Source organism: Sander lucioperca, chromosome 18 (genome assembly GCF_008315115.2).
Source record: "Sander lucioperca isolate FBNREF2018 chromosome 18, SLUC_FBN_1.2, whole genome shotgun sequence".
Taxonomy (NCBI): Eukaryota; Metazoa; Chordata; class Actinopteri; order Perciformes; family Percidae; genus Sander; species Sander lucioperca.
Window position 1 is genome coordinate 10,996,301 of NC_050190.1, and position 27,526 is coordinate 11,023,826.

The window sequence follows — 27,526 nt, forward strand, 5'->3', positions numbered from 1 at the left end:
CTCGCTCTGCGAGCTATGCTGTCGCAGCAGTTGCTGTCAGTTTGAGCGGTGCCTGCCCCCAAATATAATAGGGTTTTCTTGACTGCCTCCCCAGGGATTGACTGGCTGTGAAGAATTCACCATGGCTCATTTGGAGCAGTGCAGGGACAGGCTTCATAAAACTAGCTCCTCCATGTCTCCAGGCATTTCTGTGGCATTCCAAAGAAGGTGTTAGTTTCACCAACAATGCTTTCAAGGAAAGACAGCATTAAGGTTTATCATGTTGTCCAATGTCTCAGGCTCTGTCTGCATCGCACATCACAAGTCTCAAGAATAAGACTGTGGCATGTTGATGGAGGTGCAGTTTCAAAGACTGTATGCCATGTAAATGAGGTGTCTATTAAAAGCACTGTAGATCTCAAGTATTGATAAATCACTCATTGTTGTACTGCTTTTCACAATTGCCACGGAAACATTGATTCATTGCAGGGGTCATGATCAATTAAATGATAGGCTGACATTTTTTTCAAAGTAAATTTTAAACCAATACTCAAATGCCCATATATACTGAAAGAGTAATTGTTTGCTGTAATATTTTTTCCTGTCCATAGTGGTCATTAAGACTGTGTAAGTGATGAGGGACAAAATCCACAGTCCTCATTCTGTGTAAAAGTGCAGTCTTAAAAGGATACTTTGCTGATTTTAATCCAGCTCTGTGTCATCTTTGTATGTGCAGTGTATTTAGATTAACGGTGTATGGCTTCCCTCCGTGGTGGCATTGCACCGAGCTCAGAGCAGTAGAGGTCTGCTGCGATCTGGCAGATCTCAGCGGACCTCCGTGACACTTTTCGTGTCATCCGGTTGATCTCTGCAGACCTCCGCTGCTCTGCTCAGCTGGGAGTTCTGTGCGCTACGGCCATGAAGGGAAGGCACACACAGTTCATCTGCACACACTGCCCACACTGCCATGACACAGAGCTGGTTTAAATCAGCAAAATATCTCTTTAAGTTCAGCTGAAGTTAATATGAGGCTCTAGCAGTCTGACAAATGAAGTGTATCTTTTTAAAGTTACGGCCTTTTTAGCACCAAAAATCCACATCATGTTATCTTGATAGTGCTTCCTTGTTGAGCTGCTGAAGAGGAAATTTGGTATTTATACTAACTGTATGTAAGAGCGGTGAAGCTTCATAGTAGCTTCAGCTGAATTCAAACATACACTTTTAAACAGAATAAGTACTGAGGATTTTGTCCCCCATCACTTACATTAAAAATCGCCTTAAGGACATTTTCTTTTTGGCCAGTATGTACAGGAGGAACAACTAGAGCGACCAAAAACTGTTTCTATGTACATATGGGCATGTGACTATTTTTTTAAGACAGACTTGAAAAAATTTGAACCTACCCTTTAAGTGTCTTTTTTTTTTAAATGAATGCTATGATAAACTGTTAAATAACTTAATATATATTATTGCATGGACTCGCACCACCTTATTTATCTGAGCTTATTACAACATACACACAGGCAAGCACGCTCCGCTCCCTTGATGCTGGTCTCCAGGTCATTCCCCTAGTAAACAAAAAATAAGTTGGTTATAGAGCATTCTCCTACCGTGCCCCTTATCTTTGGAATGGCCTCCCACTACATGTTAAAGAAGCTCACTCAGTTGATATTTTTAAATCTAGATTGAAAACCCACCTCTACTTGTTATACTACAGCCAACCATAACACACCATCCTTTCTGCGTCCTTCACAAACAACCCTTGTGTCACTTATTATCTAATGTTGCTGGTTTTGTATTGTTTATTATCACTGCTTTAATGCTGTTCAATTGTTTTGTTGCTGTCTGTTATTTATGTGTTCCTTTAATTGTAAAGTGCACAGAGACTATGTTTAATTGTGATTTTACTCTTGAAATAATGTTTGATTGATTGATTGATATACAGTGAATACAGTGTATTTGTATTGGATTCATCAGCCTTCCACATACCTAGTGTCTCACCTGGTGCGATATTAATCAACGGCCCACTTTCACAAATTCAAACCCACATGTTCAGGCACACAATATGAACCACATACACACTCATTCACACACACACACACACTCCTTAACCACAGGCCAGTATCTGTGGTATGAGGGGTTCTTGTTGCTAGACAGCTGCATGACTTGGCCTCTTCACAGCGGTCGACTGAGCTCCGAGGAGCTTGACAAAGAGGCTTAAAAGTCCTCCCTAAGTCTCCAGCCCCTAGGTCGTCTGCATACCCCGAGCCCAGCTCTGGAAAAGGCCTGAATGCAAGTTTAGCAGCTATGGTTACACCCCGGCAGACCCCTGCCGCCGCTCTTGCTTGCATTACCATTTTTTCCCTAGGTTGCTTCAGTCTTATAGCCCAGCAACAGGTTCCTCTGGTGCTCTTCTCTTATTTCATAACATGATGAAAGAACTGACAGATGTACTGCTGCTACTGAGGGACTCTCGCTTTTTTCCTGTGTGTATATGTGTGGGTGTGTATGAGCATGTACATCTGTATTTCTTTCTGAGTCTCTACCGGGCCGCATGCAGACAGTGGCGCAGTCATGTTCTTTGACAGAGATGTGGATCTGCATTCTCTTTTTTTATTTGTTTTGTTTTCCTTTGCTGGAGTTTTCTTTGGTGTCAGGGAAGAGCACCTTGCTGCGAGGTGAGTTTCTTGGCCGGGTATCTGCTGTACTGCGAGTGCCTGCCCTGTATCACAGCTTCTGTGAGGAGACTGGAGGGTCTATTATGGATATGTACAATAAATCATCACCCATATCCACCCTGGCTGAGGGCACAGACACAGGAGGGTAGATGAGGGTGAAGGGACTGGTGTGCGTGCAGACATGTAGACCCACACCATAAACACACCACATATAAAAGTGGGAGGACAAATGCAGAGGCAATGAGAAACTACTGCAGGCATTTCAGTTAATGAGGGAGGTATGTGTATATGTGCATATGCGGTGTGTGTACATGTGTTCTATAGTGGACCAGTGTGTACCTGTGAGTGTGTGCGTGTGTGTGTGGGAGGCGGTATTCAATGTCGGCAGCTGGAAGTACTCAAGCTGCTGCTGCTGCTGCTGAAGGAGAGAGAGAGAGAGAGAGAGAGAGAGAGAGAGAGAATGAAAGAGAAGAGACGCCTGCACAAGAAAGAGAGGCTAAGAGAGGTACCAGCACAGGCTCCCTCTTTACAGGGGCTGAGCTCTTGCAGTGTGAAAGCCCCTATAGAAAGAAAGCAGGGTCATCTCAACAGCGCAGCGGCCTCACACACAAACACACACACACACACACACACACACACACACACACAAACACACGCTGGAGCAGAACAACACCAGGGCCAGTGTGAGTGCAGTGAGTGCACAGCAGTCCTCCTCAGGAAGCGGGCCTTGTTTAGACTTACAGCTATGTGCAAAGAATAATAAGGACCAGGACAATGTTGGTACTGACATGCAACACTCCCCCGTTAGCCTTTTATGTCTGCAGAATCTCCCTCTTCACTCGGACAGATACTCTTTGTGCGATATTGTTGATAAAAGAGGATTAGACATACCTATGTTATGGTCAGTGCCGAGGCTCCCACCCGTCAGATGAAAGATCTTGTGGTTTTTGAAACTCACTGCAGGTATTTTGCCATGCTCCTTCTGGAAGTTATTCAAGTCCACATCATTTCTTCCTCCCTCTTTTAAAAACTTGCTGTCTTCCTTTTTTTTCCCTTTTCCTTTTTTTCTGGAGAAAGGTAATGAAGGGGAACAGAGTTTCTCGGCTTAGGAGTGCCAAGGCTGTGATTTTCACTGTGAAGTGTTAAAAGTTACAGTGCACAGCTGAACTTGTATATTCAAGCATTTGGCAGAGTTACAGCTCCCCAGCTAAGCCACATGTTTCAAAGTTTCAAACTTAACAGCAAAATGAACAGGTGTCTCAGACAAGGTTTCTGTTCTTGGAAATATCTGTTTGTGTATGTACTTTTGTGTGCGTGGGTATGTACCGATCCCCTCTTCTTTCTGTCACATTAAAACAGGTCAGTCAGGGCCCCCTTTTTTTTTTTTCTTTTTTACACAGATCTTTACTGTAATGGACACCTCCAGTTTTGTGGGGGAGAAATGCAGTCCTGTACTTTTTGCTTCTCCTTGACAGAAACATCAGTGAATCAACCTAGCGATTTCAGTGGGTCATTCCGGAAGATTCTGTTACCTTTCAACAAGCAGAGCGGGCCCCCAGGCTGAGGCCAGGGAGAGGCCGGGGAAATGTAGGGAGACAGAGAGAAAAGAGAGCTGAAAAAAACACAGAAACCAAAGAAGAGATGGATAGTTTTTGATCAAGTTTGAAAAAAGGAAAAAAACAAAGCCGGAGCGTGACTCAAAAAGCTATAAGAAGAGAGAATCAGAATGTGGCGGGGCGTAAGGAAAGATCTTGAGACTGTGTGAGGGTGTGAGAGTACTCAACTCAGTGGAAATCCTCGAGTTCATACCGTGTTCCAATCAAAGTCCATTGACCTGGCAGGCCTGTGACAAATTATCCCAGCAGCTCTACATATGACTCAATCAGCATGGCGGATAGCTTTCTGATGAGCAATAGGTCTCCTCGTATATCAGCCAAATCACCCCCTGATGACTGCATCAACATGAAGGGGAGATCTTGAAATCAACTCTTACAAACGTTACCTGTTGTCTAAAGAGCACCTTCAGACCTGTGATGCACTTCATTCTTTTGTCACGTCTCCACAATAGGTAGAGACTAACGTGCACAATGTTCAAGTCATGAACTTGACAATGTGACATCTTTCAAGAGGAATAATGCACCCTCGAAGTGATTACCAGGGACAGTCAGTGCTCGTGTTTCATCTGAACGAGAATATGTATACATTACAGAAGAACGTTAAGCTGTAGAAAGAATTATCATATGCAAAAAAAAGAATAATAGAAAACAATTCACATCCTCCTCTATAAGAACAGCAACCACCTACTGGCTGGTAAGACACAGTGGCTGTGAGGTTTAGTTTGAACCTCTGTTAGCTGTCCATTACATAGTGTCTAGATTGAATGGATATTGGATGCCCCCACATCAAGCAGAGTCCCATTTGCAGCTGCAGGGTAGGTACACACCAATCACACACAAGAGACAAGGCAGAGGACACCTGATATGCTGCTGAAGCCAAGTGAATGGATTTACTCTCTAGAAGCCAACAGACTTACTGTAGCAGAGCTGTGAGCCATGAGTAGTGAACATCTAAAGGCACACCTCTCCTCTTGTAATTGAAAGTGCACTCACTAGCAGAGCAGCAAGAATGCATACAGTGTGTATATATATTCTCCCAGGAGGGTGCCTATGGGGCGTTTCATTTTAAGTTGCTATCTGTCACATGGGCAAACTAATCAGAGAGACAGATGAAAGGTGGGGGCCAGAGGAGAGGTCACCTACTCAGTGAAGGCTTCCTCTGATGGCTGGGTGACCCCTCACCCCTGCTAGAAGATCCTGGGGAAGGGATAAGCCATGTGTGATGACTCAACCCAAACTGCACATTGGGTCTGCATGTTTGAAACTGTATTTATACAAATCATTTTTTTGTTTGCTTCAGATATTGTTGAATTTGTGCCCTTAAAAGCAATTACATGTTTGACATATTGGACCTTTAGCGCAGGGGAAGATCAAACCATTTGGTTTAGTGTAAAAATCTGTAGCTAGACATTTCTGTTTCCCTATAGGCTTGTTTGGTATGATGACTTTTCCATCTGCCTTCAAAGCTGGGATCTAGTCATCCATTTATTATATTTATAATTGGACATGTTGCATAAACCAGATTCCTGTGCTCAATGGAGCCTTTCATTGCACACTAATCAGACCAGACGCCACCAGACAACAGCTATATTTACTTGTATCATGTTAGAACAAGCCTCACTTGAAACAAACTATTCTTACATTTCAGACTAGATGTCTGCGTACGGCAGCAAACAACAACAGCCTGGGTCAGGAAGTTCAACACCATGATCAGTTTACAGACACAGTCTCCACATTGCTGGTCAAATGAACCACCTTGTTTATACAGCTACAGCTCTTAGGCAGAGGAGTTGTAAAAAGTTAAAAGACCCCCCCCCACCCCCACCCCCACTGAACCAAAAAGTGGATTTTCACTGCCTTTCTTCTCTGCGTGGAAGCAGTATGAACTTAATGCTCAGTGGAGAGGACATTAGACTGTTTATGGTTTATTAATTGTTTCTGAGGGAGTGGCAGTCCAAGCGTGACCTGCTGTTAACTACCATATAAAACATCCACATGTTCACAACATCTGGGGGCTTCTAAGTAAACAATACAGTGAAATATACTTTCAACATATAACAGTGTTTTGGCTCAAGTAGAAGGCACGTCTGCCTCTGCAGCTGCTTGGCCTTTTTTAACTCCCTTAGTCGTGTCGGCACATGTCCACTGTCGAGGAGCAGTGCCAAAAAACGACCACTGTGTTCAATTATATTTCAGTAATTGTGTATGATACACATTAATCAAATCTAATAATCAGTTTTCAACGGCATATGGTTAGCAGGGCTGCGCTGTCAAGTGGAGAATATCTGCCAAATACCTCGGTGTGTGAGTGTTCTGAACTTAAAAAATACATTAAGTTAAAATGTCATCATCAAGTTCATAATTACCATAAATATGATTTCAATGCCAGCTGAGGCTTACAGATGACAACCAGCATAGTACATAGTTGGTTGAGATGTGTGTGTGGCATAAAACACAGAGGAGGAATTAAAATCTGATGTCATTAAAGTCTGGCAGAGTATCACATTATTTACATGATGTAACCTTCCTCTGCCAGGACGTGTCACTCAGGACTCCATCTGCTGTGAGTGCAGTGCACAGCATTGCTCTGTGTGTGTCTGTGTGTGTGTGTGTGTGTGTGTGTGTGTGTGTGTGTATTCTTGTTTAACTATATTCGTGGGGTCCAAAAACCGGGAATTATTACAGTATACTTGTGGGGTCCGGACAGCTTTGTGGGGCCAAAATGCTGGACCCCACAACTTTAACAACCTGTTTGAGGGTTAAGACTTGGTTTTAGGATTAGGGTTAGAATAAGGTTGGGTGAGGGTAAGGGTTAAGGTTAGGCATTTAGTTGTGATGGTTAAGGTTAGGGTAAGGGGCTAGGGAGTGCATTATGTCAATGACGGGTCCCCACAAAGATAGTAAAACGCACTGTGTGTGTGTGTGTGTGTGTGTGTGTGTGTGTGTGTGTGTGTGTGAGAGAGAGTGGACGCCAAGGTACCAGAGCAGGCCTCTAATACGTGACCTAAGTGATGGCCTAAAGCTGTCAGCTCTTTCCTGTGGGAAGAAAAGGACAACTAAACAACTGATTATCTGTTCCAGTCACCAACAAACACTACTGACAATACCTCGCTGCCAAGAGAAATTGGCCCAAGTGTGACAGGAGTAACGTGTGTATGTGTGTGTGTGTGTGTGTGTGTGTGTGTGTGTGTGTGTGTGTGTAGTGCACTTGTGTCAGATATGAGAGGAGGGCTGTGATGCTGTACATCAGGGGTCACCAACCTTTTTGAAACTGAGAGCTACTTCATGGGTACTGAGTCATAGGAAGGGCTACCATATTGATACACTCTTCTGAAATAACACATTTTCTCAGTTTGCCTTTAGTTATATGTGATTATTAATGATTAATGATAGTCATCTATGTGAAGACACTGATCACGTTAATGATTTCTCACAATAATTATCAACAATGACTTAACAAGGTGGGAAACAGATAATATCAATATTCAATTTTCATTTTTAGAATAGGCCTGAGGGCTACTCATGTGGTCCTTGGGGGCTACCTGGTGCCCACGGGCACTGTGTTGGTGACCCCTGCTGTACATCCTATTCTTTTCACGTTGTCTCACTCTCTCACTTTTGTTTGGATCTACAGTAAAGCAGAGCGAGGTTTGTTAACAATAGATTTTGATGTGGTAAATGTATTAAAGTAGTTCGTACAGGTTGTATGAATTTAACCCCCCTTAACATTTCCATTAAACTGAGTTATAATTCAGGATGGAGCCCGTTGTTTTGCAAACGGGAACAATTTGAGTCCAGAGGCATTTATGAATTGATTGAGACTTCATCTGTCGGAGCTTTGATGTTTTCCTCATTCTTTTTTCTTTTCTTCTTTTTTTTTAGATTCTCAGCATTAAGTGAGTCCATGAATGGGCTTCTTCATTGAGAACACCTGTGCAGCAGTTAAAATAAGCAGACCTATCTAATACTTATACCATCCTGTGTCTATCTTTGAGCTCCAATATAATCAAACAGGAAGGCACACGTTTCCAGTCTTTGACCCATATGGACTGGACCATCAATATCCATGCACACTGCTTTTTTCCTCCATCTTCTCGCTGTCTCCTACTTACTCATTCTGTCTTTCTCTCTCATTCTCTTTGTCTTTGTGAGGTATGTACTGTAAGTGTGTGTGCTCACTTTCAAAAAAAAAAGAAGGTAACAAAGTTTGCTAGAGCTTTGAGCTTTCCCTTGATCTGAATACAAAGCTCCAAGGTTCATGTTGGTTCACGTTTGGTTTCCACTGCAGCTCAAAGAGCTAATTGTGTTCAGCAACATCACAGTGTGACACGACGACTGACTAATGCATTAGCCATCGTCGTGTTTGATAGAGACACAAACGCACACGCAGAATGCCCGGCGCTGCTCACCTCACCCCCTTGTGATGTAGCTATGGGAGCCTTGTCGTGATGGCTGCTCACTTGTTATGATGGTGGTCGATGTCACGGCTGGTTCACATGTTGTTTTGATCCCTGCTGTCAGAGCCCAGTGAGCTCACGCAGACACAGCTGGCTTGGGTGGAGCCGCTAGGGGTACATAAGGAGTTGAAGGACATGGATCCTTGCCAACGCATTTCATACATAGCGCATATCTTACAAGTGCAGCTGAGAATTAGAGATGGGGGACCCTCGCCCCTCACTGCCCACCCTACCATCTGCCCGCCTGGGGCTGGGGGCTCTGTGGCTTAGCTTCCATATTACCAGGCATGACAGCCCTGCCCTCAATCAACCCCTTACCTTCTACTTCTAGTTCTACCTTTTCTTTTCTCTTCCCCCTCGCAATTTTGATGACAGGAGTATGTTAGTGTGAAACTTGCCTCTACTTAATGTCAGTGTAAATGAGAGATTACTGGCCTTTAACATCAGTAAAGACGGGGGACATTATTTTCCTCTCGCCGTCTAATTTGGTTCTTGCTCGGAGGGGACTGCAAGGCCAGCAAAGGTTACGCCTCTGCAACGGTGTGCGCATGTGTGTGTGTAGATGTCGCCGAATGCAAGTCAGTGTGTGGCTGAGTGTCTCAGTGGAGGTTATAGGTCTCCGAGTGGATATAATTAGAAACTTCCGTGCAGCTTTTAGAAAAATAGTCAGCTTCCCCTTGCTTGTTTTCCTTACACCATTTATCTCTCTTCTCTGGTGACACGATCCGGGAGTTAACCGCTATGTCCATCTTTGCGTCTCAACTTGCCCCCGGTTTTCTCTGCTGGTTTAAATCTCACATCCTGTTCCCCATCAGCCAAATAAAATAGCAGGACTGGATAAAACACATGGAGGGGAATCCCTAGAATCAGTGTACATGAAGCTTCACAGAGCTAGTTAGAGGAGAGAAATGTTTGGATGACACATGAAATAGATGACTGTCCACAGTTTCCAGTGGTTTTCTAGTAGTCTATTTATTATTTAAACTTACATATTTCATCAAAGAAAGTCAAACAGTATAAAACAAATCGTGGGACATAATTTGGCCACACTTTTTGCTTAAATTAGACATTATCTCAGGTCATGTGTCTGAAGTTGAGTAGTAGTTAGGGAGAGCAGTGTATTCTGTATATCATCACTCCAATCTCCAAGATGTGAAGACACCGTACATCAGGTCACTCCTGCCAACATGAAAGCACCTATACATTTAGAAATGACAGTTATTAGTAGAAAGCTGTTGGCAGATAACTAAAAGAGAATTCTCTGGTGCCTTTCATCCTCCTACTGTCTGCTTTAACTAATGGGAGGTTACTAAGGATAGGCTGAGTGACTCATACACCTTCTCCTGGCTACCACTGGCCTGCTTCTTCTCCTATAGCTGTCATAGAGGGCTTAAGGGGCCAGTGTACTTAGTCAGTGCTGCTTGTCGGATGGTCGACGAGCTTCGGAAACCCCCTCTCCCCAGAGCTTTCGGACGTCGAATTAGGAGGGTCTGTGTCCGACCATTTCCTTTTTCCAAATCTGACATTCAAACCCACTTCACACCGTCATTGGTCCAGCTGGAGGTGGGAAAGGAACTTCTCTCTCACTGCTTCTCTCTATCTAGCTCTCTTTTTTTCATCCTAGCACAACTATTTCTGTCACTTTTAATGTTAACAATCAAGTGCAAGATTGAATTCCAGGAGAGACTGTCTGAAAATATTCCCGTATCTAAATATCAAACACCCCCTTCTCTGTGACTGAGATTTGGATCACATATAAACACAACGCAATCAAACAAGCAAAGTGCATCTTTTCTAGTATAACCCGGCCCTGAGCACACACACACACACACACACACACACACACACACACACACACACACTTTCACACATGCATGCAAAAATGCATGTATAGCTTCACATTGATTCATATTGCTTGAGCCACCAGTAATGGGCTGCAGTAGATAGAGAGCAACAGTTAGCTCATGACTCCGGCTGGTGTTAAAGATCCCCACTGATCCATACACACAGGAGAAGGGATGTTTTCACTCCTTTCCCTAGCTTCGTATTGCACTTTAATACAGCTAATTAAACATTTTAATCAAGGATAGCACTGTATAGATCTCAATCCTTGCTAAGGGGGTTTAGTGTTAACTATACCACTCTGATTATTCCTGCTCCACTAGAGCTGTCACTCACCCTCCGAATGATCCCCATCCCATCAACTCTTACTCCTGCCACTGTCGAGAGAGAGGACCAGTAAAAACAATGAATTTAAGTCATCCCCGACTTATAATTAATCTCTTGTCATCTTCTATTGACTCCTCCACTCTTTGATTAAACAATTACCTAAGTGCCATAAGCCTCCGTGATTGAGTCATAATCCTGAATAAGCTGAAACCAACTATGGTCACCTCCTTGGCTACGATTAGCTCATCATTTGCTTGGCTGCCAGAGCCAATCTGTTATGCTCTAGATCTGGGACATCAGTTTTGGGTTGTGATGTTAATGAAGCCTGGTAACAGGCTCTCATTTGGCTTCTGGTACAGTTAAACTCACAGAGTGTGTGCAGGTATTAGACACATATGCTCACATATGCCCATGTATGCAAATGCATTCACACGCATGTCTGCACATTTTGACAAGTGCAGTTTCTCACATTATACTACTGCTCAAACCCACCTACAACAAACCACACACTCTTCCCTTCACACATGCACTCGCAAACACATGCATGTCTACCCACCTGCCCACCCAGCACTCCCACACCTCACACATAAACAGCCTGGCATCTGTCACAGGGGGGTCACACATACACATACACACACATGTGCATATGCGCAAACACACCCAGACACACAAACACAGTCCTGTTGTCTGCAGTGAGCGTACCCTTTTGACCCTTTGACAGGTACACAGAGGATCTCAAAGTGAGAAGAGAAGCCTCAGAGCAGATCTACAAGTCAGAGACGTGCCCTCTCCATAGGTAGCTGTCGAACTCCTCAGGGCTCCAGGGGACGGCAGTTCCTCTCTCAGGAAGCTATAACTCTCTTCTCAGGAAGTGAGGTGTGTCTGGAGTGCTATCTACATCTGTCTGGGTGAGGAGCAGGAGGACAAGAGGTCAGACAAGAATGGGACCACTTATATCATGTTTTATGTATGACGTGTGGCATGTTTGAATATTTACATGTGTCTGAAGGTGATGCAAATATTGAGGAAAAAAGAGGGAGGAAGTTAGGAGAACTGTGCTTTCTTTGTCAACAAAGACTTTTTGTAAACAGTTGAGCATGATGCAATTCCAGTGTTGAAGCGGTAACACCCACAGTGCATATCATCTATTGATCAGAGCTCCACCTGCATATATTAAGGTTTTCAAAATCAGTGATCAAGTCCCTACAGACGACTCAGATATGTTCTGAAAACTGTTTTCTTACTCCGTCAAACTTGATAAACAGATTTTTAGAAATATTTTTACATTTTGTTGCTTAGCATTTTTCCATCTTATCATATCCTTCAACAACAGCTGTGACCTTCAAATGTGAAAACTGATTTCACCACTTTCCTTCTTTCCTATTCTTGATGGTTTCCTAAATTCCCTCTGGTCCTAGGTATGTTGAACGACCCCTGAAATAACACGTTTGAAGAATATGAATGATCAGCCCTCACAAAGTCAAGTTGAAAGCTTTGGGGGTGATCCTTGTGAACTCTTAGAACACTCCCAGGCATATCATTAAAAGGTAGTTTCTAATTTCTGTGAGAGTAAATTAGCGCCTCGGCTTCATTGTTAAATCATGGCTGGTGGCACGTAGCCTGGGGAGATGGATTGAATGGATCAGAGAGGGTTGGACAGTCACTGGATAATTTTGACAATGGGGTTCGGGGGTATCATCCATCACTCAGGAGCTTACATGAAAGTTTTGACAGGTAGAGGTCATGGCAATGTGGCAGGAGCCAACAGAGATGGATGCCTTTAATTTGGGAAATGAAGAGTTAACCATCTTGGGAGAGCAAGAGGAGCGTTAAATGGGAGAGCCATCCGCCATTAAAAGAAAGTCTTATTTAATTCCTCCAACCCTAATGAAAGACATCGGAACACAATCCTTGATTGACAATGAGGCCTGGCTGTAATTCCCTGCAGACAGTTCACTTAAGTTCCCTCCCTTGTTAATCTCAAATATAATGAATTGCAAAACTAAGGTTAAATGTGGCAGCGTGAATTCATTATCACTAATACATTAGACCATAAGATGATTTACAGTGCGGTCTCTCTCTTATATTCATTAACGGTGAATAGCTTTGATTTAGCCGAGATTATACTGGCCTGTTCGTCCTCACCATCAATCTCACTGGCTTGGTTATTGTCCTCCTTTAAATCTGACCTCTTCACTCGAGAATGGAGCAAAGAATAAAAATATGTAGGAGCAGACAACCTGGTGAAAAAAATATTATTCTGCTTTTTAATGCAAGTACAAGACCCCTCTTTATCGCTTCCTCGGAAATTATATTCATCCGGAGCTGTCATTCAACTTCATCCTTGACCCTGGTCTTATTGTTGAAGGCTTAATGGCAGTGCTTTCGCCAAGATAACAGTTAATGCTCCACTGTCTACCAGCAAAGGCCTGGAAGACTATCTCGCACTAAAACACCAGGGACCCTATCTGCATACAGAGCTGATACAGCTATATGGACATTCAAAATGCATGTACATGTTCCCCTATCATTCATTAACCAAAAGAAAGGTATCTGAAATACATGTTTCTTTTCTAGGTATATTTCTAATACATCAGCCACAGTGTATATTGAACATGGTATAACAGTGTGGGCACTCTGTGGCTTGGGCAACACTCCCTGTCTATTCATATTAATGCTCGGAGGAATGTCATACATAAATCAGCCTATTAAGGTTATACACCCGCTAGCAACATGGCATATATGCCCAATTTGCCTCACTGAAGATTGCATATTTGCATTGACTTCCTGTATCACCATTTAAATCCTTTCGGTATATGTGCATGCTGTCTTATTGGTGTGAGTGTGTATGTGTGCATGCTACCATGTGCCCAAACTCACATGACTGCCATGCATGAATGTGACAAATTGTAACAGTGCACTAACTAGAGGCTGCAGCAGCTACGATGAGTGACAGGAAGGTTATGGGTGCCTAATGACAGGGTTTTAAAGCTATAGCTACTGCTAATTGGGGTGATGTATCCATCCCGTGTCCCCCCAAGACATGTCTCGCTACCAGGGATTAGCCATGATTAAGGTACTGGTCTTCCTAGTGCTTTAAGACCTTTCACAGTATTTATCCGCAATGGTCAGATTAGTCCAGTGATGGACAGATAGAGATCGCAGGGGTCGTGATATATCTAGACAGTTAGTTTGAAGGGTATTATAGCCACCTTAGTGTGGCTTTGGAAGTTACATCTACCACCAGACATGATATGAGATGGTGCACTATAGGCTGCAGACAGAGAGCCGATGTAATATTTATGCAATCAGCTTGTTATATAAAAGTAGTTCAAAAATAATGCCTCAGGATATTTTTCACATTTCTTGTTAAAAGAAAAAGAGAGGCAGTTGTTACACAAAACACATTTACAGCGTGTAAAAATCATTATGTTCTGTTGGCAAACAATTTAGTCTACCATCACACTAAGTACGCTATAGTGGTTCTCCCCAATTAACAAGACACTAATTATTTGTTGCTTCCTCTACAGGTTTATCTGGAACACAATGCTTTATGAGCTGGCCATTTCTTCTTCAAATACTTTTTTGATAGAACTGTAATATTTCTTTTATACTCTTTATGACAATGGTACGACTGATTTTAGGAGGATTAAGAAGCAAGTTTCCACCTAAAAGTCCCCAACCAGAATTCACAGCACTGATTCACTATAAAGAAACATACAATGAACTATATAAAGGAATAAAAATGATGCATGCATAAATATTGAATGTAGATTGTTATGAATACTTTACACCAGGAAAACTGCGGGCCCCATCTGTTTGCCTCTTAGGTCATTACAGCATTAAAAACTGCAATGGTCACAGTGAACACATTTACAAGGAAAACACATTCCCTTTTGAATTATTTCGGTTAGTCAGGGTTTGAAATGATCAAAACTGCTGAGCCTTATTCTCTTTTCCTTGTTAGCCAGTTTCAGAGGAACCTCTCATGTGTTTTCATTTGTGAAGACGGCTGTGAATTTAAAGGGAGCAGGAAACTCTACCTTGTTAAAATGACTTGTCATGAATGCTTGACAGACACTTATAATGAGATTAGTGTTGGGACATATCAAAGAGGAAATGTTGGAAATAAGAGAAGAGCTAATCCGCTCACACTTTTACGACTAAATTCCTTCTTTCCGTGGCTTCTCAAAACTTTGCTTTCCTGTTCATTATCTCAATTGCGTTGCAGCGCTCATCTTGTAATCCTGAGCTCTTCTATTCACACTGAAACTCAGTTTGAAAAGACCCCACTAATAATAAATTGGATATTTTTGTGTTGACATATCAGATATTTATTAATATCTTTAATGCAGGTATAAAGCCTGTTAAAAAAAATTCAAAGAGGTGGATTAATTCCATACATTAACATAATCAGTAAAGAAAATAATACACACATATTTACATAAGCAGTGTCTAATCATGGTACTATATCCAACCAAGGGTGAGAGGTTGTGACACATACAATATCTAACATTTCAAGGGATACTTTGCCGATTTTAATCCAGATCTATGTCATCTTTGTGTGGGCAGTGCATGCAGGCTTTCCTCCATGGCGTGAGTGCATGGAGCTGGGAGCAGCCAGGGTCTGCCGAGATCCAGCAGGTTTCAGCTGACCTCCATGACGCGTTTGGCATCATCTGTCGGATCTCGGCAAATCTCCGCTGCTCTACTCAGCTGGAAGCTCCGTGCACTGTGGCCACGGAGGGAGGCCACATACCTTTCATCTACACACACTGCCATGACACAGAGCTGGATTTAAATCAGCAAAATATCTCTTTAACTTGAAGTGCTGAACGTATTTACAATAATCCAGAACTTCCAAAATCCAGACATTTAAAGACACCTAAGAGACCAAAGTCTGAGAAAAGCATCAAGCTTTGCCACACCTGAGTTACTTTGTGACTGTGATTTGACACACTCATTACCAAACCTTCTATTATTGATTTCTAGATAGTTGTTAAACACTCTTCCATGCACACAGCTTAGCCTTTCCATATCCCTAAGTCTCCTCCAATGACCTTTACTGTTAAGATAGAGATAGCTCTCAGCGCACACAGAGGGTTGTGGAGGATTTGCAAAAGAGGACATTTATGAAAATCTTTCTTGAAGCCTGTCTAAGAAATCCTTAAGAGACATGAAGGAAAGGGCAGTGAGTCAGTGTATGGAGAGGACATACTGAGGCTCTGATATGGATGGGATGCTGGGGAAAATACCAGTCTATATGTGCATATGTAATGCAAAGTAAAAAGGAATTCACCAGACTCTATTGAAAGTTTTTGCCTTTTCTGTGGCGCCATTGGTCTCTCCAGACATACACTCAGAACATAAATACATTTGAGGGAAACTTTACTTGTGATTCAGCTGGCATATAAAGGTTGATATTGAAATGACCTTTTCTATAGACTTGTGGTGGTATTTAAAGGAGTTCAAGTCTACATACAAGACAATGCTTTTTCTAATAATTCTCATTTTTATGTCAAAATGTATGAATGTGATGAATAAGGATGAAAAATAGGCCAAATGCTATTCTGTCTGAGTTGAGAAGGGTGTTATCACTAGATTTGGCCCCACAACTGGAAAAAAACAAGTGTTTTCATTCTGGCCCGCATGATTATGATTATGTTTACAAAATCGCACAGTGTTTACTTGCCATGTTTTATCGTTGTGCAGGTCCTTCACATCTTTTTATTTTTAGATAAAAAGATGTATAGATATATATCTATACTTACTAGTTTTTTACTAAATGAAGCTGTGGAGGGTACACCTAATCCCGCTTTAGTTTTAGGTGGTTATTTGTCACTATATGTGGTTTGAGGGATTGATTTTCTCCCTCCCACTACATTGATGAAACCCCTCCTCGGGGTTCCTCTGGGAATTCATCTTGTGCTGATAACTTTGAGCTATCTTATCTGGTCACTGTTCAAACAAGAGTGAATGCTCAGATTTGCTTTAGGTGTTTGTCTCTGCATGGATTCATTTCTTCTTGTTTTTGTTTGCAAGGTTAAAGACTGATTGATGTGGCTGGTGATTTTCGCAATGCTGTTTTTGTCCAGCCATGTTGGAGCTTGTGACTGAAAAAGTAATACACAAGGGTTGACTGAACAAGCAAGCCATAGTATTCTTGCATTCATTTGTATAAAATACACTTTTTGTGTTTAGTTTCAACAAATCTAATCAAATTAAAGGATAAAACCTGCTTTTAGGAAATTGCCTTTGGAAATGCATGTCTGTGGTTGTTCTGGAACATAAAAAAAGATCAGATGGAAATGGCATTAAAAATTAGTGTGATCATGCAATGTAAGGAAGCCGTCAAGAGAAAAAATAAAACTAACAATCCCTAACTTTAGGGCTGTGTTACCCTCCCTACTAATTAAAAAAAAACGTAAAGACCTAACACAATGCTGCCTGAGATTTGTCCACGGGGCATGGATTCTCAATTTGTCATGCTGCTTTGAACTGTCACTATTCGACTGGTGGTGCAAAGATCATAAACCAGTAAAACTTCAGAGCACAGGATGCAACTGAGGGTGACTAAAGGGCCAGTTACACTAGAAAAGAAGTGGTTTGCAGGACGTGTTGTCCAACCAAGAAGGAAATCAAGTGTTTAAACCTGATCCGAACAGCCACATAGAAAGGGGGGATTTATAATTTAAATACAGGGATTAAAGGCACACATTTTCAGACTAAGAGAGACATTCATAGTGTTAAAGTGACAGAAAAAGTTGTGTCAAGAATGAAAAAAGAGCCAGATTGTTGGTTTCGGAAAGTTAAAGAAATGGCCAGACCCTGCCCCCTAATTCAATGTCTGAAAGGTATAGGGGGGAGATGGTTTCAGAAGCTATTTGACCATCCGACAAGCAGTTCTGATGGAGTGTTCTTGCCCCTTAAGCACAGCAGAGGCCCCTCACTGGTCTCTACACAGAGTGGCCTGTAGTCAACACTATCTTATCTCTTTAGGGGGCAAGTCTGGGCTGGTCTGCAGGGAAGCAGAGCCTCATGGCTTCAGTGGGAACCGTTCCATACTTCTTAGAAATGTGCTGACTGCTTAAGTGAAACATGATAAACAGATCTATTTCTCTAAGATTGATAGTGTTTTGGCTTTATGTTTGACTACAGCAACTACATTTTATTGATGAACTATGTTCCCACTCCACCACCAAAAAGCCAGCAACTGTAAACAATGTCATCAATTATTTTATTTAAATGGTGATGATGTGTAGTTTTCAGCTAGCTTGTATTCGTTGTACTGATAACTGTTATGTTGGATTTGACACACATTATGTTTTATAACCTAACAAATGAAACTTTCCCTTACATAGTCTCCACCAGTGTGTGTGAGAGCAAGACCTGACCTGCAGCCATACAATCCATCAGCATTAGTCCTACACAGTCTCCAGACTAAACACACTCTCATTACAGTGGTTGTGAGTGCCTGGAGGGTTCTTCTTCCACACAAGTTTATTAACACAAGCAACAATGTACAATACAAAACTAGATACACTGGACTCTTACAGTAAACACAGCTTCAGTGCTGCTGGTATATAATTAAAGGATTTAAATAGCCAGAGCTTATGGGGAATGACATGGCAATATGATTACTGTAGAACATACTGTACTGTGTAAGCCGGAGGTGCTCCAGGATGATGTCATCTCCTTCAGGCCATTGCGGATTCCCGTGGCTTTGTGGGATGGCGTCTGCACAGTGAACAGGGAGAAAAAGAGAGAGGGAGAGGAAAGACAGGAACTGAGACAAGAAACTCTTCATGCTTTCTTACAGAATTCACACAGTTGTCACCTGTATACGGGCTGGTTATGTGTAGCCAGCTAATAAAAAGTCTCATTTTCATACGTCACGTTCCTAAATCCAATAGTTGCCTTAGTGACAAGGTTTAAGTTACAAATTGACTTGCTTCCTACACCCACGCTGATCCTCATGTCTCACATTGGCTACGCTCAAAGTTTATAGTCTCCCTCGGGGTTTAATGCATGCTGGAGGAGTGGGGTGAGTGTTTATTGGTGAGGTTCTTGAATTTGGTTATATCATTAGTGGTAGAAGAAGTGTTCAGAAAAAGAAGTATTATCAGCTCAATGTACTTAAAGTATGAAAAGTTAAAGTACAATTTTAATTGGGTTATTTTTACTGATGGATAAACGTGTAAGCAACATTGAATGTTGTAGCTGCTCAAAGTTGAGCTAATTGTAAGAAGAATACCTAGTATACTGCTTGGTAGTTTAATCTGTATAAATACATCAGATGTTCAAAACATATACATCATATGTTTTGAATGTAAAAGCAGTATAAGCAGAGTAACTATAAGCAACGTATAAATGTAGTTGCATAAAATGGACAGCTACCTCAAGTGTACAGTACTTGAGAAAACTCACTATTTAGTTACTTTCCACCAAGAAATACAGTAATGACACTTATTTAGAAAAAAAACATTAAAAAAAACTTTTTTTTGCTGAAGTGAATGTGCAAGATGCAACAAAATTCAATACAATGCATGAATGGACTAAACTCACAATAGCGTTTGTAAGTAGAGGGCTGTTGCAACTTGCAAGTACAAGTGTGTACATAGGGTACCGGCAGCTTCGGCCTCTGATTGCATTTGTCTGCCTGTGTGACAAACATTCCAGGACAGTCCTCAAGCATCAGCTGTTTACATTCGCGACAAGATACTCCAGTCTCAAGTATCCGCTAAGCATCAGACCTTGAGAGACAGAGGCCACATCAAGGAGGTCAACAAACAACCTGACACCCTGGAGATACATTTGCATTGAGTCGAGAATGTAAAGCAGCAAGGGGGCATAAAATGGCCCTCGGAGGCACCAAACACTTAAGTGGCAAAACAACAACCTCGTAACTGTTGTGAGATCCTCCTCATTGTCAAAGCTCTTCTTATCTCGAAAGAGAGAGAGAGAGAGAGAGAGAGAGAGAGAGAGAGAGAGGAAAACAGCATGATCTCTGAGGAATGAGACCGAAGCGGCAAGCGAAACAAATTCTGAGCCAGCTGACATAGCTCATTTTAGTATCACCTCACAAGTTAAGACAACGAAATGAGTTGCAATAACTGGCAAAAAACTTACAAACTATAAATCTTCAGATTCATAAGCTGATATTAGGTTTCACCTCCAGCCACAGCTTGGATAGAAAGTACTTTGAGTCTGTGTTGAAAGAGACAAGGGTGGCTTTACCTTGTAGTACTTGCAAACTTCTGGAACTTGTTACACACATTCAATGCATAGCACTAGATTACCATTAAGTGACTCCACTATATGGGCTAGAAAAACACCAATTCACTGCGTGGCAATAAACATAGTAACCTGAGTACACAGGGTACTCAAGAATGTGTCTGTCAAGTGAAAAGTTGATTTGCGTTTTATGTGCTACCAAAACAACCCCCCTTTCCTCACCACCCATTTTTACCTACCCCTTTTACCCATTGTGAAGCCATCAGATAGTGTCTTCCAGAAGTCCACACCTGTCTCAGGACTATGCAGAGGAGATGGATCCATGCATTTTGAGCATCAGATAGCCTCTAGCCAGGGTAAGTATTGATCTCACGCTTCACTGGCCCTTTGTGAGAGCACCAGCTGCTTTGGGGGGCTTTTAGATAAGCAATGCAAAGGGAATTGTTTCTCCTGAAACCCTCTTTCAGTGTCTGTACATGAAAACCATCGCTTAATTCAACACTCCATCGCTCTGGAATAAAATGTCCTGTCCCTTGGCACGAAAAGCAGCAAATAAGCATTAAAACATCTGCCTTTGGGGTATAGGAAAGTGCATGGTATTGGAAAGCACACAGTGATAATGCAGCTCTGTGGATTTTTACTGTTTAATCATATGTAATCTCCAGAGTGAAAATGAAATGAAAACAACATGTTTCAGTATCCCGCAACTCTCTCTCTCACTCCGATCACAGTCGCTGAATGAGGCAGTTGGGGGTGGTGTGGGAGGGTGAGGGGGTATATTACTGCTGCATCTGTGTGAGGTAGACATGGTGATGAGACCCTCCCTAAGATGACTCATAGGCTGTATGGGCTGACACCAGCACCTCATTCACAGACAATAATGAGCCATGCTAATGAGCAGGACAGCCACCCTGCATGCTCATCATTAAGTGGTCTTGTGATTCATGTCCAGCATAAAACCATCATATAAAGAGATAAGGCTGGTTGAAGCGGGCAAGGGTGAGATATGCATAGACAAGTGACAAATCACAAAAAAGGTTCAAGCAACATATACTGCAGGTAACACTATCCATATTTAAGAAATTATTTTATTACGGAATAAGTACCCCTTTGGCAAATCAGAAGAATAGTGTTATTCAGCTATCTTCTACCACAGTGGAATATCAGACCTGGACAATGTCCTAATATAGAATTCCACACAGATGAGTCAATAAGTGTTTGTAAATTATTCAAATATGTGATACCATGCTATCAGTTTCTTTGAAATAACCTCCTCTGACTACACACGTCTGCACTGATCAGAAGATCAAATACCACTCAAATGAATCCATCAGGAAAAAAAAACGGCTGACAGTAAAACATGCATGTGCATGCGCCAACCTCCTGAGACTGCTGTTCCGACACATATATCTGATAAGGCTTAATCAGCACAGGGTGGTCATGATAAAGCATTTCAGCCCTATCTCTGTCTGATAGAGAGAGAGAGAGACACAGACAGAGCCTCTCTGCTCCAAGGGTGGAAAGGCAAGAGTCCCTCTATCCTTCAGTGTTTCTCTCCCTCAGACTGCCTCAGTCTCCTTAGCCTTGTCTTCTTTCCCCCAGTGTGCCTCTTTTTCTCATTCGTTCTCCCTGCCATCCTCTCTCTGCCTTTCTAGCCGCTCCCCTCTGTATCAGTAGAGACACTTCTTAAGCCCCAGCTGGGGAAAATACGGTGGCTTGGTGGGGGGAGGGTTTCAAAAGGGTAAGTGATTGCCCTCTAGGGGACGAAGCAGAGAGAAAAAAGCAGGACGCCTTATCGCCCCAGCCTCCAATAGCACTGCTGGCTACCACCCAGAGCTGGGGGGAGGGGGTGCAGGAGACGCCAGCTAGATGCTATACACTGCCTCTTGACACAGCAAACTCAGCAGGGTGCCTTCCATCCATGCCTGGCTGTATGGGCTCAACTTAAAGGCTGCACAGCCAAATGTTGCCATCTGAATGAGTGTTACTGCTTCCATGCTTTTATACTACATGAAGGTTAATCCAAATGTATAAGAAATCATAGCATGTGTTTCTACTTATGATTTTTTTTTATAGGGAACTGTTATGACAATTATCTAACTGATTTGTGTGTGTGCATGAAGTATTTCCTTGGAGCAAAATTCTTGTCTTTAAGGGTCTATGGGATGCTGCAGATGTGTTTGGGGTGCTCACAAACTACAAACAAGGTCTATAAAGCAGAATGTACTACTGACCTATTTCCTTCATTCAAATGCAGACATGGAAACAAACAAAAAAGAAACCACGTCAAAAAAACCTTAGCCCCTCAGAGATACAGTATCTCTGAAATGCACGGTTGTACTAAAATTAATACTGATAGCATCGAGTATTCCTCTAAAGCCATTATCAGCTGCTAAAATGCATCCTTCTACAGCAGACAGGCAGTCAGCGACGCATCCACACGCCTGGCTGAAACAGTGTCCAAGCGCCACCTTCAGTATCCAACCTGAGGGAGAGAAAAAAAAGCAAATCATCACATAGCTTACATCTTTTCCTTTGCAAAGAGCTGCTGTCTGTCTGGAAAATAGCATATTCTCTTACGTGTTTTTCTTCATTCACTTTTAAAATAAGGGGATAGACCTATGTGCGTGATGTGCGTCTCAGGAGCGCATAGCGCTAACTGTGTGTTTAATATGCCTGTCTCGCCCGGCGTGTTGCCCCAGACACTGTGTACCACAAATCCCCACCTCCACTCCAATGAGACCTTGGGAGGGAGGAATAAAAGGGTTAAGGGGAGTCTTGGATGGAGTCTGCTGGGCGGAGTGGAATGGACCTGATTGGATGGCTGCCTGTGACGCAGGGGACATGAAAAAGCTGATAACTAGTTAAGAAGGCAGTTTGTAACTCTGGAAAAAGAGTGCAGAGCTCGAGACATACATTACGCAGTGGACGTGGACGAACCGGCGCAAACACTGAGCTAAGCCGTTTTGGCAGAGTGGACTCTGCCGCGTCCGGACACAAAGTGACTTGAAGCAGAGGACAATGGTGCAGCACACAGACAACAGCGAGACGGACGGGAGCATGTCCAGGGAGGCTACCGATTCGGAGGAGAGTGAATTTATGGCATGCAGCCCCGTAGCGATAAACCCGGACTGGTGCAAGACAGCCACCGGTCACATCAAAAGACCCATGAATGCATTTATGGTGTGGTCCAAAATCGAGAGGAGAAAGATCATGGAGCAGTCGCCGGACATGCACAACGCGGAGATTTCCAAGCGCCTGGGGAAGAGGTGGAAGATGCTGAAGGACAGTGAAAAGATCCCGTTTATCAGAGAAGCCGAGAGGCTGCGGCTAAAACACATGGCTGACTACCCCGACTACAAGTACAGACCCAAGAAAAAACCAAAGCTCGACAGTTCAAAATCATCAGCACCGTCTCCGGAGAAGTGCGGTAAAATTGCAAAGACTCCCAGCAAGAAGTGTTCAAAGATAAAGACTAAGATCGGCTCCAAATCCTCTCACGGCTACGGGGAGGACTGTGTGTTTCCCATCTTAAAAGTTACAAAGACTGTGAAAAGTGAGCTCACCGATGAGGACGATGATGACGACTACGAAGAGGACTACCGGATGGGGATTAAGACGGAGGACGAGGAGCGCATGAGGCCGTACAATGTAGCCAAAGTTCCCGCGAGCCCAACTTTGAGCTCCTCGGCCGAGTCCGAGGGGACGAGCATGTATGAAGAAGTGCGGAACAACAACAACAGACTCTTTTACAATATCAAAAACATTACCAAGCAGAGCACATTGCACGCTGCTTCTGTCTCACCAGCATCCTCCAGGTCGGTCTCCACATCCTCTTCCTCCTCCTCCTCCTCCTCCAGCAGCAGCTCCTCTTCCGGCGAGGACGCGGACGATTTGCTGTTTGACTTTAGTTTAAATTTCGCCCCCAGCGCCCCAGGCTCGGAGCTGGGCAACCCCAATTCAGGAAACCTCTCCCTGTCTCTTGTGGATAAGGACCTGGACTCTTTCAGTGAGGGCAGCCTTGGCTCTCACTTTGAATTCCCAGACTATTGCACGCCAGAACTCAGTGAGATGATTGCCGGGGACTGGCTGGAGGCGAACTTTTCCGACCTGGTCTTTACATACTGAATTGAGAGAGAGAGAGAGAAAAAAGATTCTCTAGTAATAACAGAGAAGGGAGAAAGTAAATTATGTGTCCTGGTCAAGTTGTCCCCAGTCCTGCCTCCTGTGGGTTTTCTTAAGGGTCCTGGAGGGAGGTGGAGGACCAGGAGGCGAGGTGAGGTTTGAGGAATGAGATGCTTATGAAGCTGGTAGCAAAAAAAAAAAAAGTCTGCAGACGTTTTTTTCTGGCAGCATGACAGGGTTTTATGGATTTTTTCCCCCGTAGGTCTGCATTTACTGTTCAGCTTAAACGGACCACAAAGGGAAAAATACGTGAACTTCTATGCATCTTGTCCTCTTAAAACTAAACACTGCAGGGAGCTAAAAACGGACTGTGGACTGACTCAAAGCAAATCTGTGAACTGACAATTGTTCAGGATGTTACTTTACAACGGTTTATGTAATTTCTAAATGCCGCAAATGTTTGTTTGTTTTTTGTAACTGATTCAGTTTACCTCCTGGTTTGGTAAATTAAGCAGCCTAAACCTCTGCAGAATACAGGTGTGGAGGAAACATTTTGATACATAACAGACCTCATCTTTTTAAAAGAAAAGTAAGATATTTTCAGGCATATTTTTGTACAGTTAAAAGGGAATGTTCTTACTGTGCTTTCAGTGAGTTTCAGGCACTTCTTCCCTTTATCATTTGTTTTTAGCATGCAAGGGAGTCCTGGTTTTAAGGATTAAGTTAAATTAAAACTTGCATCAAAAATGCCTTGTGATTTCAAACTAGGTTTTGTACAGTTGTAGAGCAGATTTGTTGAGTATTTGTAGACGATACAATGGCATCATGGGGAACACATACCTCAGAGCTGGAACTAGTTTCAAGATTGTATATGTACTGTAATATAGTAAAGTTAGGAGTTTATGTATATCATACTCGTGATATGTGGATGGGTCCCAATCGCAGGTGTGAAACTGGATTTTGGTATTTTTTATGGCACATACTGTTTTTTCCCCCCTCTCATTTTTTTGTGCAATATATACTCTTAAGATACAGACCATCAACAATTGTAGCAAGTGATGGAAAAACAGACTTGTGCACTGTCAACATCATGTCATGTTATGATGCTGAAGCCTGTCCAGGCAGAAAAATAAACAAATCAGCTGGAACTGATACAAAACAATATAATATGGCCTCATGGTGTGATGCATACTCTATATATCAACACAGATTGATATCACAATTTGAATGTAATTTGACACATAATGGGCATATCTGACACCAAACTGAATCTGATTGAAAATTAGGGAAAACAGAGTTCTGCAGAAGGGCATAGTCTGATACAGTGGTGGTCTGGCATTAGTTTAACAAGCAAGCAAAAAAGAACATTCCATAGTCCTGTTTCATGAAATGAAACTTTATTTTAAAACTGAAGACTGCCTTCTTTTTTTAAAACATTAACCATAAACCTGTATTTTTTATTTCTTGCACTTAAAAAAGCAGATATTGTTTATTTTTATGTGGGTCTTACATATGAAGTCTGTTTGATAAAAAAGGTTTTGGAATATGACCTAATTATATGCCAAGACATTTTGTTGGAAGTTCTAGGCAGTAGTTACTTCACATTCCAAGTGTGAATCTGTCTTTGACTCATCTTTTAATAAATAAGTACCTACCACCATCGACTGTCCTTTCAGTTTGTGAATATATGTACACAAATGTGTTATTTCTTGCGTTTGCAAAGGATGTGATGACAGAATGATGCCTATTTTGTATGTAGGCGGATACTCTGAAATGGATTGGCTCTAACTAACATGTGAATTCACATTTAATAAAAAGGAAAAAAAAGGAAACTTTTAAACTGCAGTGTTGAGGTGTTTTACTGTCCCTGTTTTTGCTGAGCTTTCTTTCATAACGACTCCCTTGAAACGGACACTGCTGCTTTAAGAAATTGAATTGCCCGCTTGCCTGCGCTGAGCGATGTGATTGGCGGGATTGGTGGTCCCCTTGGAGACGGAGCTGGAAACAGGAGCCGCTCCTCACAGTGTGTGGGAGCTCTCAGTCTGTCTGGCTTCCATTCAGAAAAGTAGCACTCTGCCCAGCACAGAACGGCTTGAGATCTGTGCGAACAGAGGGCTAAAAAAAATGTCTAAATGTGACATATGTTCACGCAGGGATAAACAATGGCACTTAAATCAGACAGCTATGGTTTGATCTATAAAAAATGTGCAGGGTCTTCTTCAGAAACATAATTCAAATGTGAAAGTAGACTCAAAAGGTTTGTCTAAAAGTCAAACAATCCTTCATGTCAGTAGACGTGTGTGGGGGACAGGGGTAGTAGGTCAGGGTGAATAGTAATGTTGCTTTAAATAATTATTCCAGTGGTTGTCGGTTGCAGTACCACAGCTCTTCTCTCTTACCACTTAGTACCTATTTTCCACATGGGATTTCAGAGAAATAAAAGTAAATAGCTGGTTGGACACAAAATGAGTAGATGAGTTACTGGGTGACAAGGACTGAGAAGAATTCCTGAAGTAATCTAAAGAACAACATAAATAGAAGTGGGTAAAGTATACTGTGGAAAACAGAATAGATACACTAATATAATCATGCTAGTACTTGATTTTGCACCACCAGAGCTGATTGTGTGATGACTCAGCCTGAGCTACAAGGATGTTGTCATAGGCACAATTGTAGCTACTGTATGGAAGTACAAGTAAAAGTTGTTTGTTAGAAAGATTACCATTAGTACAACACATCTCAGCCACATATGATGTAATGTAAAATACAATTAGCGTAACAAACCATTCATTAAAAGTGATAACATCTTCACAGTATGCCTCTAGAGACCGCAGATGCAAATGCTTTTTTGTCTCTTCTGAGGCCCAGTAAGAGAGGCCCACCTTTAACAGATCATATATAAAGAACCAGGGGCCTTGGCCACTGCGAGATTTGTGTTCATTACAGCAATGTAATCTTATGATGAATATTTGCCATACATGGCTGCACAGGTACTAGCCCCGCCCCCACCATTAAGTCAGTTTGCAAATCTGTAATAAAACATTTATCTAGCTATTACTTTACCTGACCTATTGGTCAAAGTTGCTAATGGGTTTCAGGGCTATTCCCAATAGAATCTCAACATTGATTTTGTGTTCCTCTGAAATATCTGCTCAGGGCTAATGCCACCAGTACATGTTTAAATGAAATTAGTGACCCGTTGAAATTTCCTTCTATTTCCTCCTTAAATAAATAAATGGAAATCTAGAATGCTCTGTAGACGCTGAGT

At 42.3% G+C, this 27,526-nt stretch overlaps 1 protein-coding gene across 1 annotated transcript; it reads left to right on the plus strand.

Annotated features, from left to right (window-relative positions):
- The first annotated feature begins 22,932 nt into the window (after positions 1 to 22,932).
- On the plus strand, positions 22,933 to 26,098 carry sox11a (SRY-box transcription factor 11a). The gene has a single exon (XM_031279093.2). It carries the CDS (start codon positions 23,155 to 23,157, stop codon positions 24,259 to 24,261), a length of 1,107 nt encoding a protein of 368 aa, XP_031134953.1. The 5' UTR covers positions 22,933 to 23,154; the 3' UTR covers positions 24,262 to 26,098.
- The last annotated feature ends 1,428 nt before the right edge of the window (positions 26,099 to 27,526 follow it).

What these genes read in the sequence shown, in the direction of transcription:
- sox11a (XM_031279093.2), top strand. Translation starts at nt 23,155, where the DNA reads ATGGTGCAGCACACAGACAACAGCGAGACGGACGGGAGCATGTCCAGG.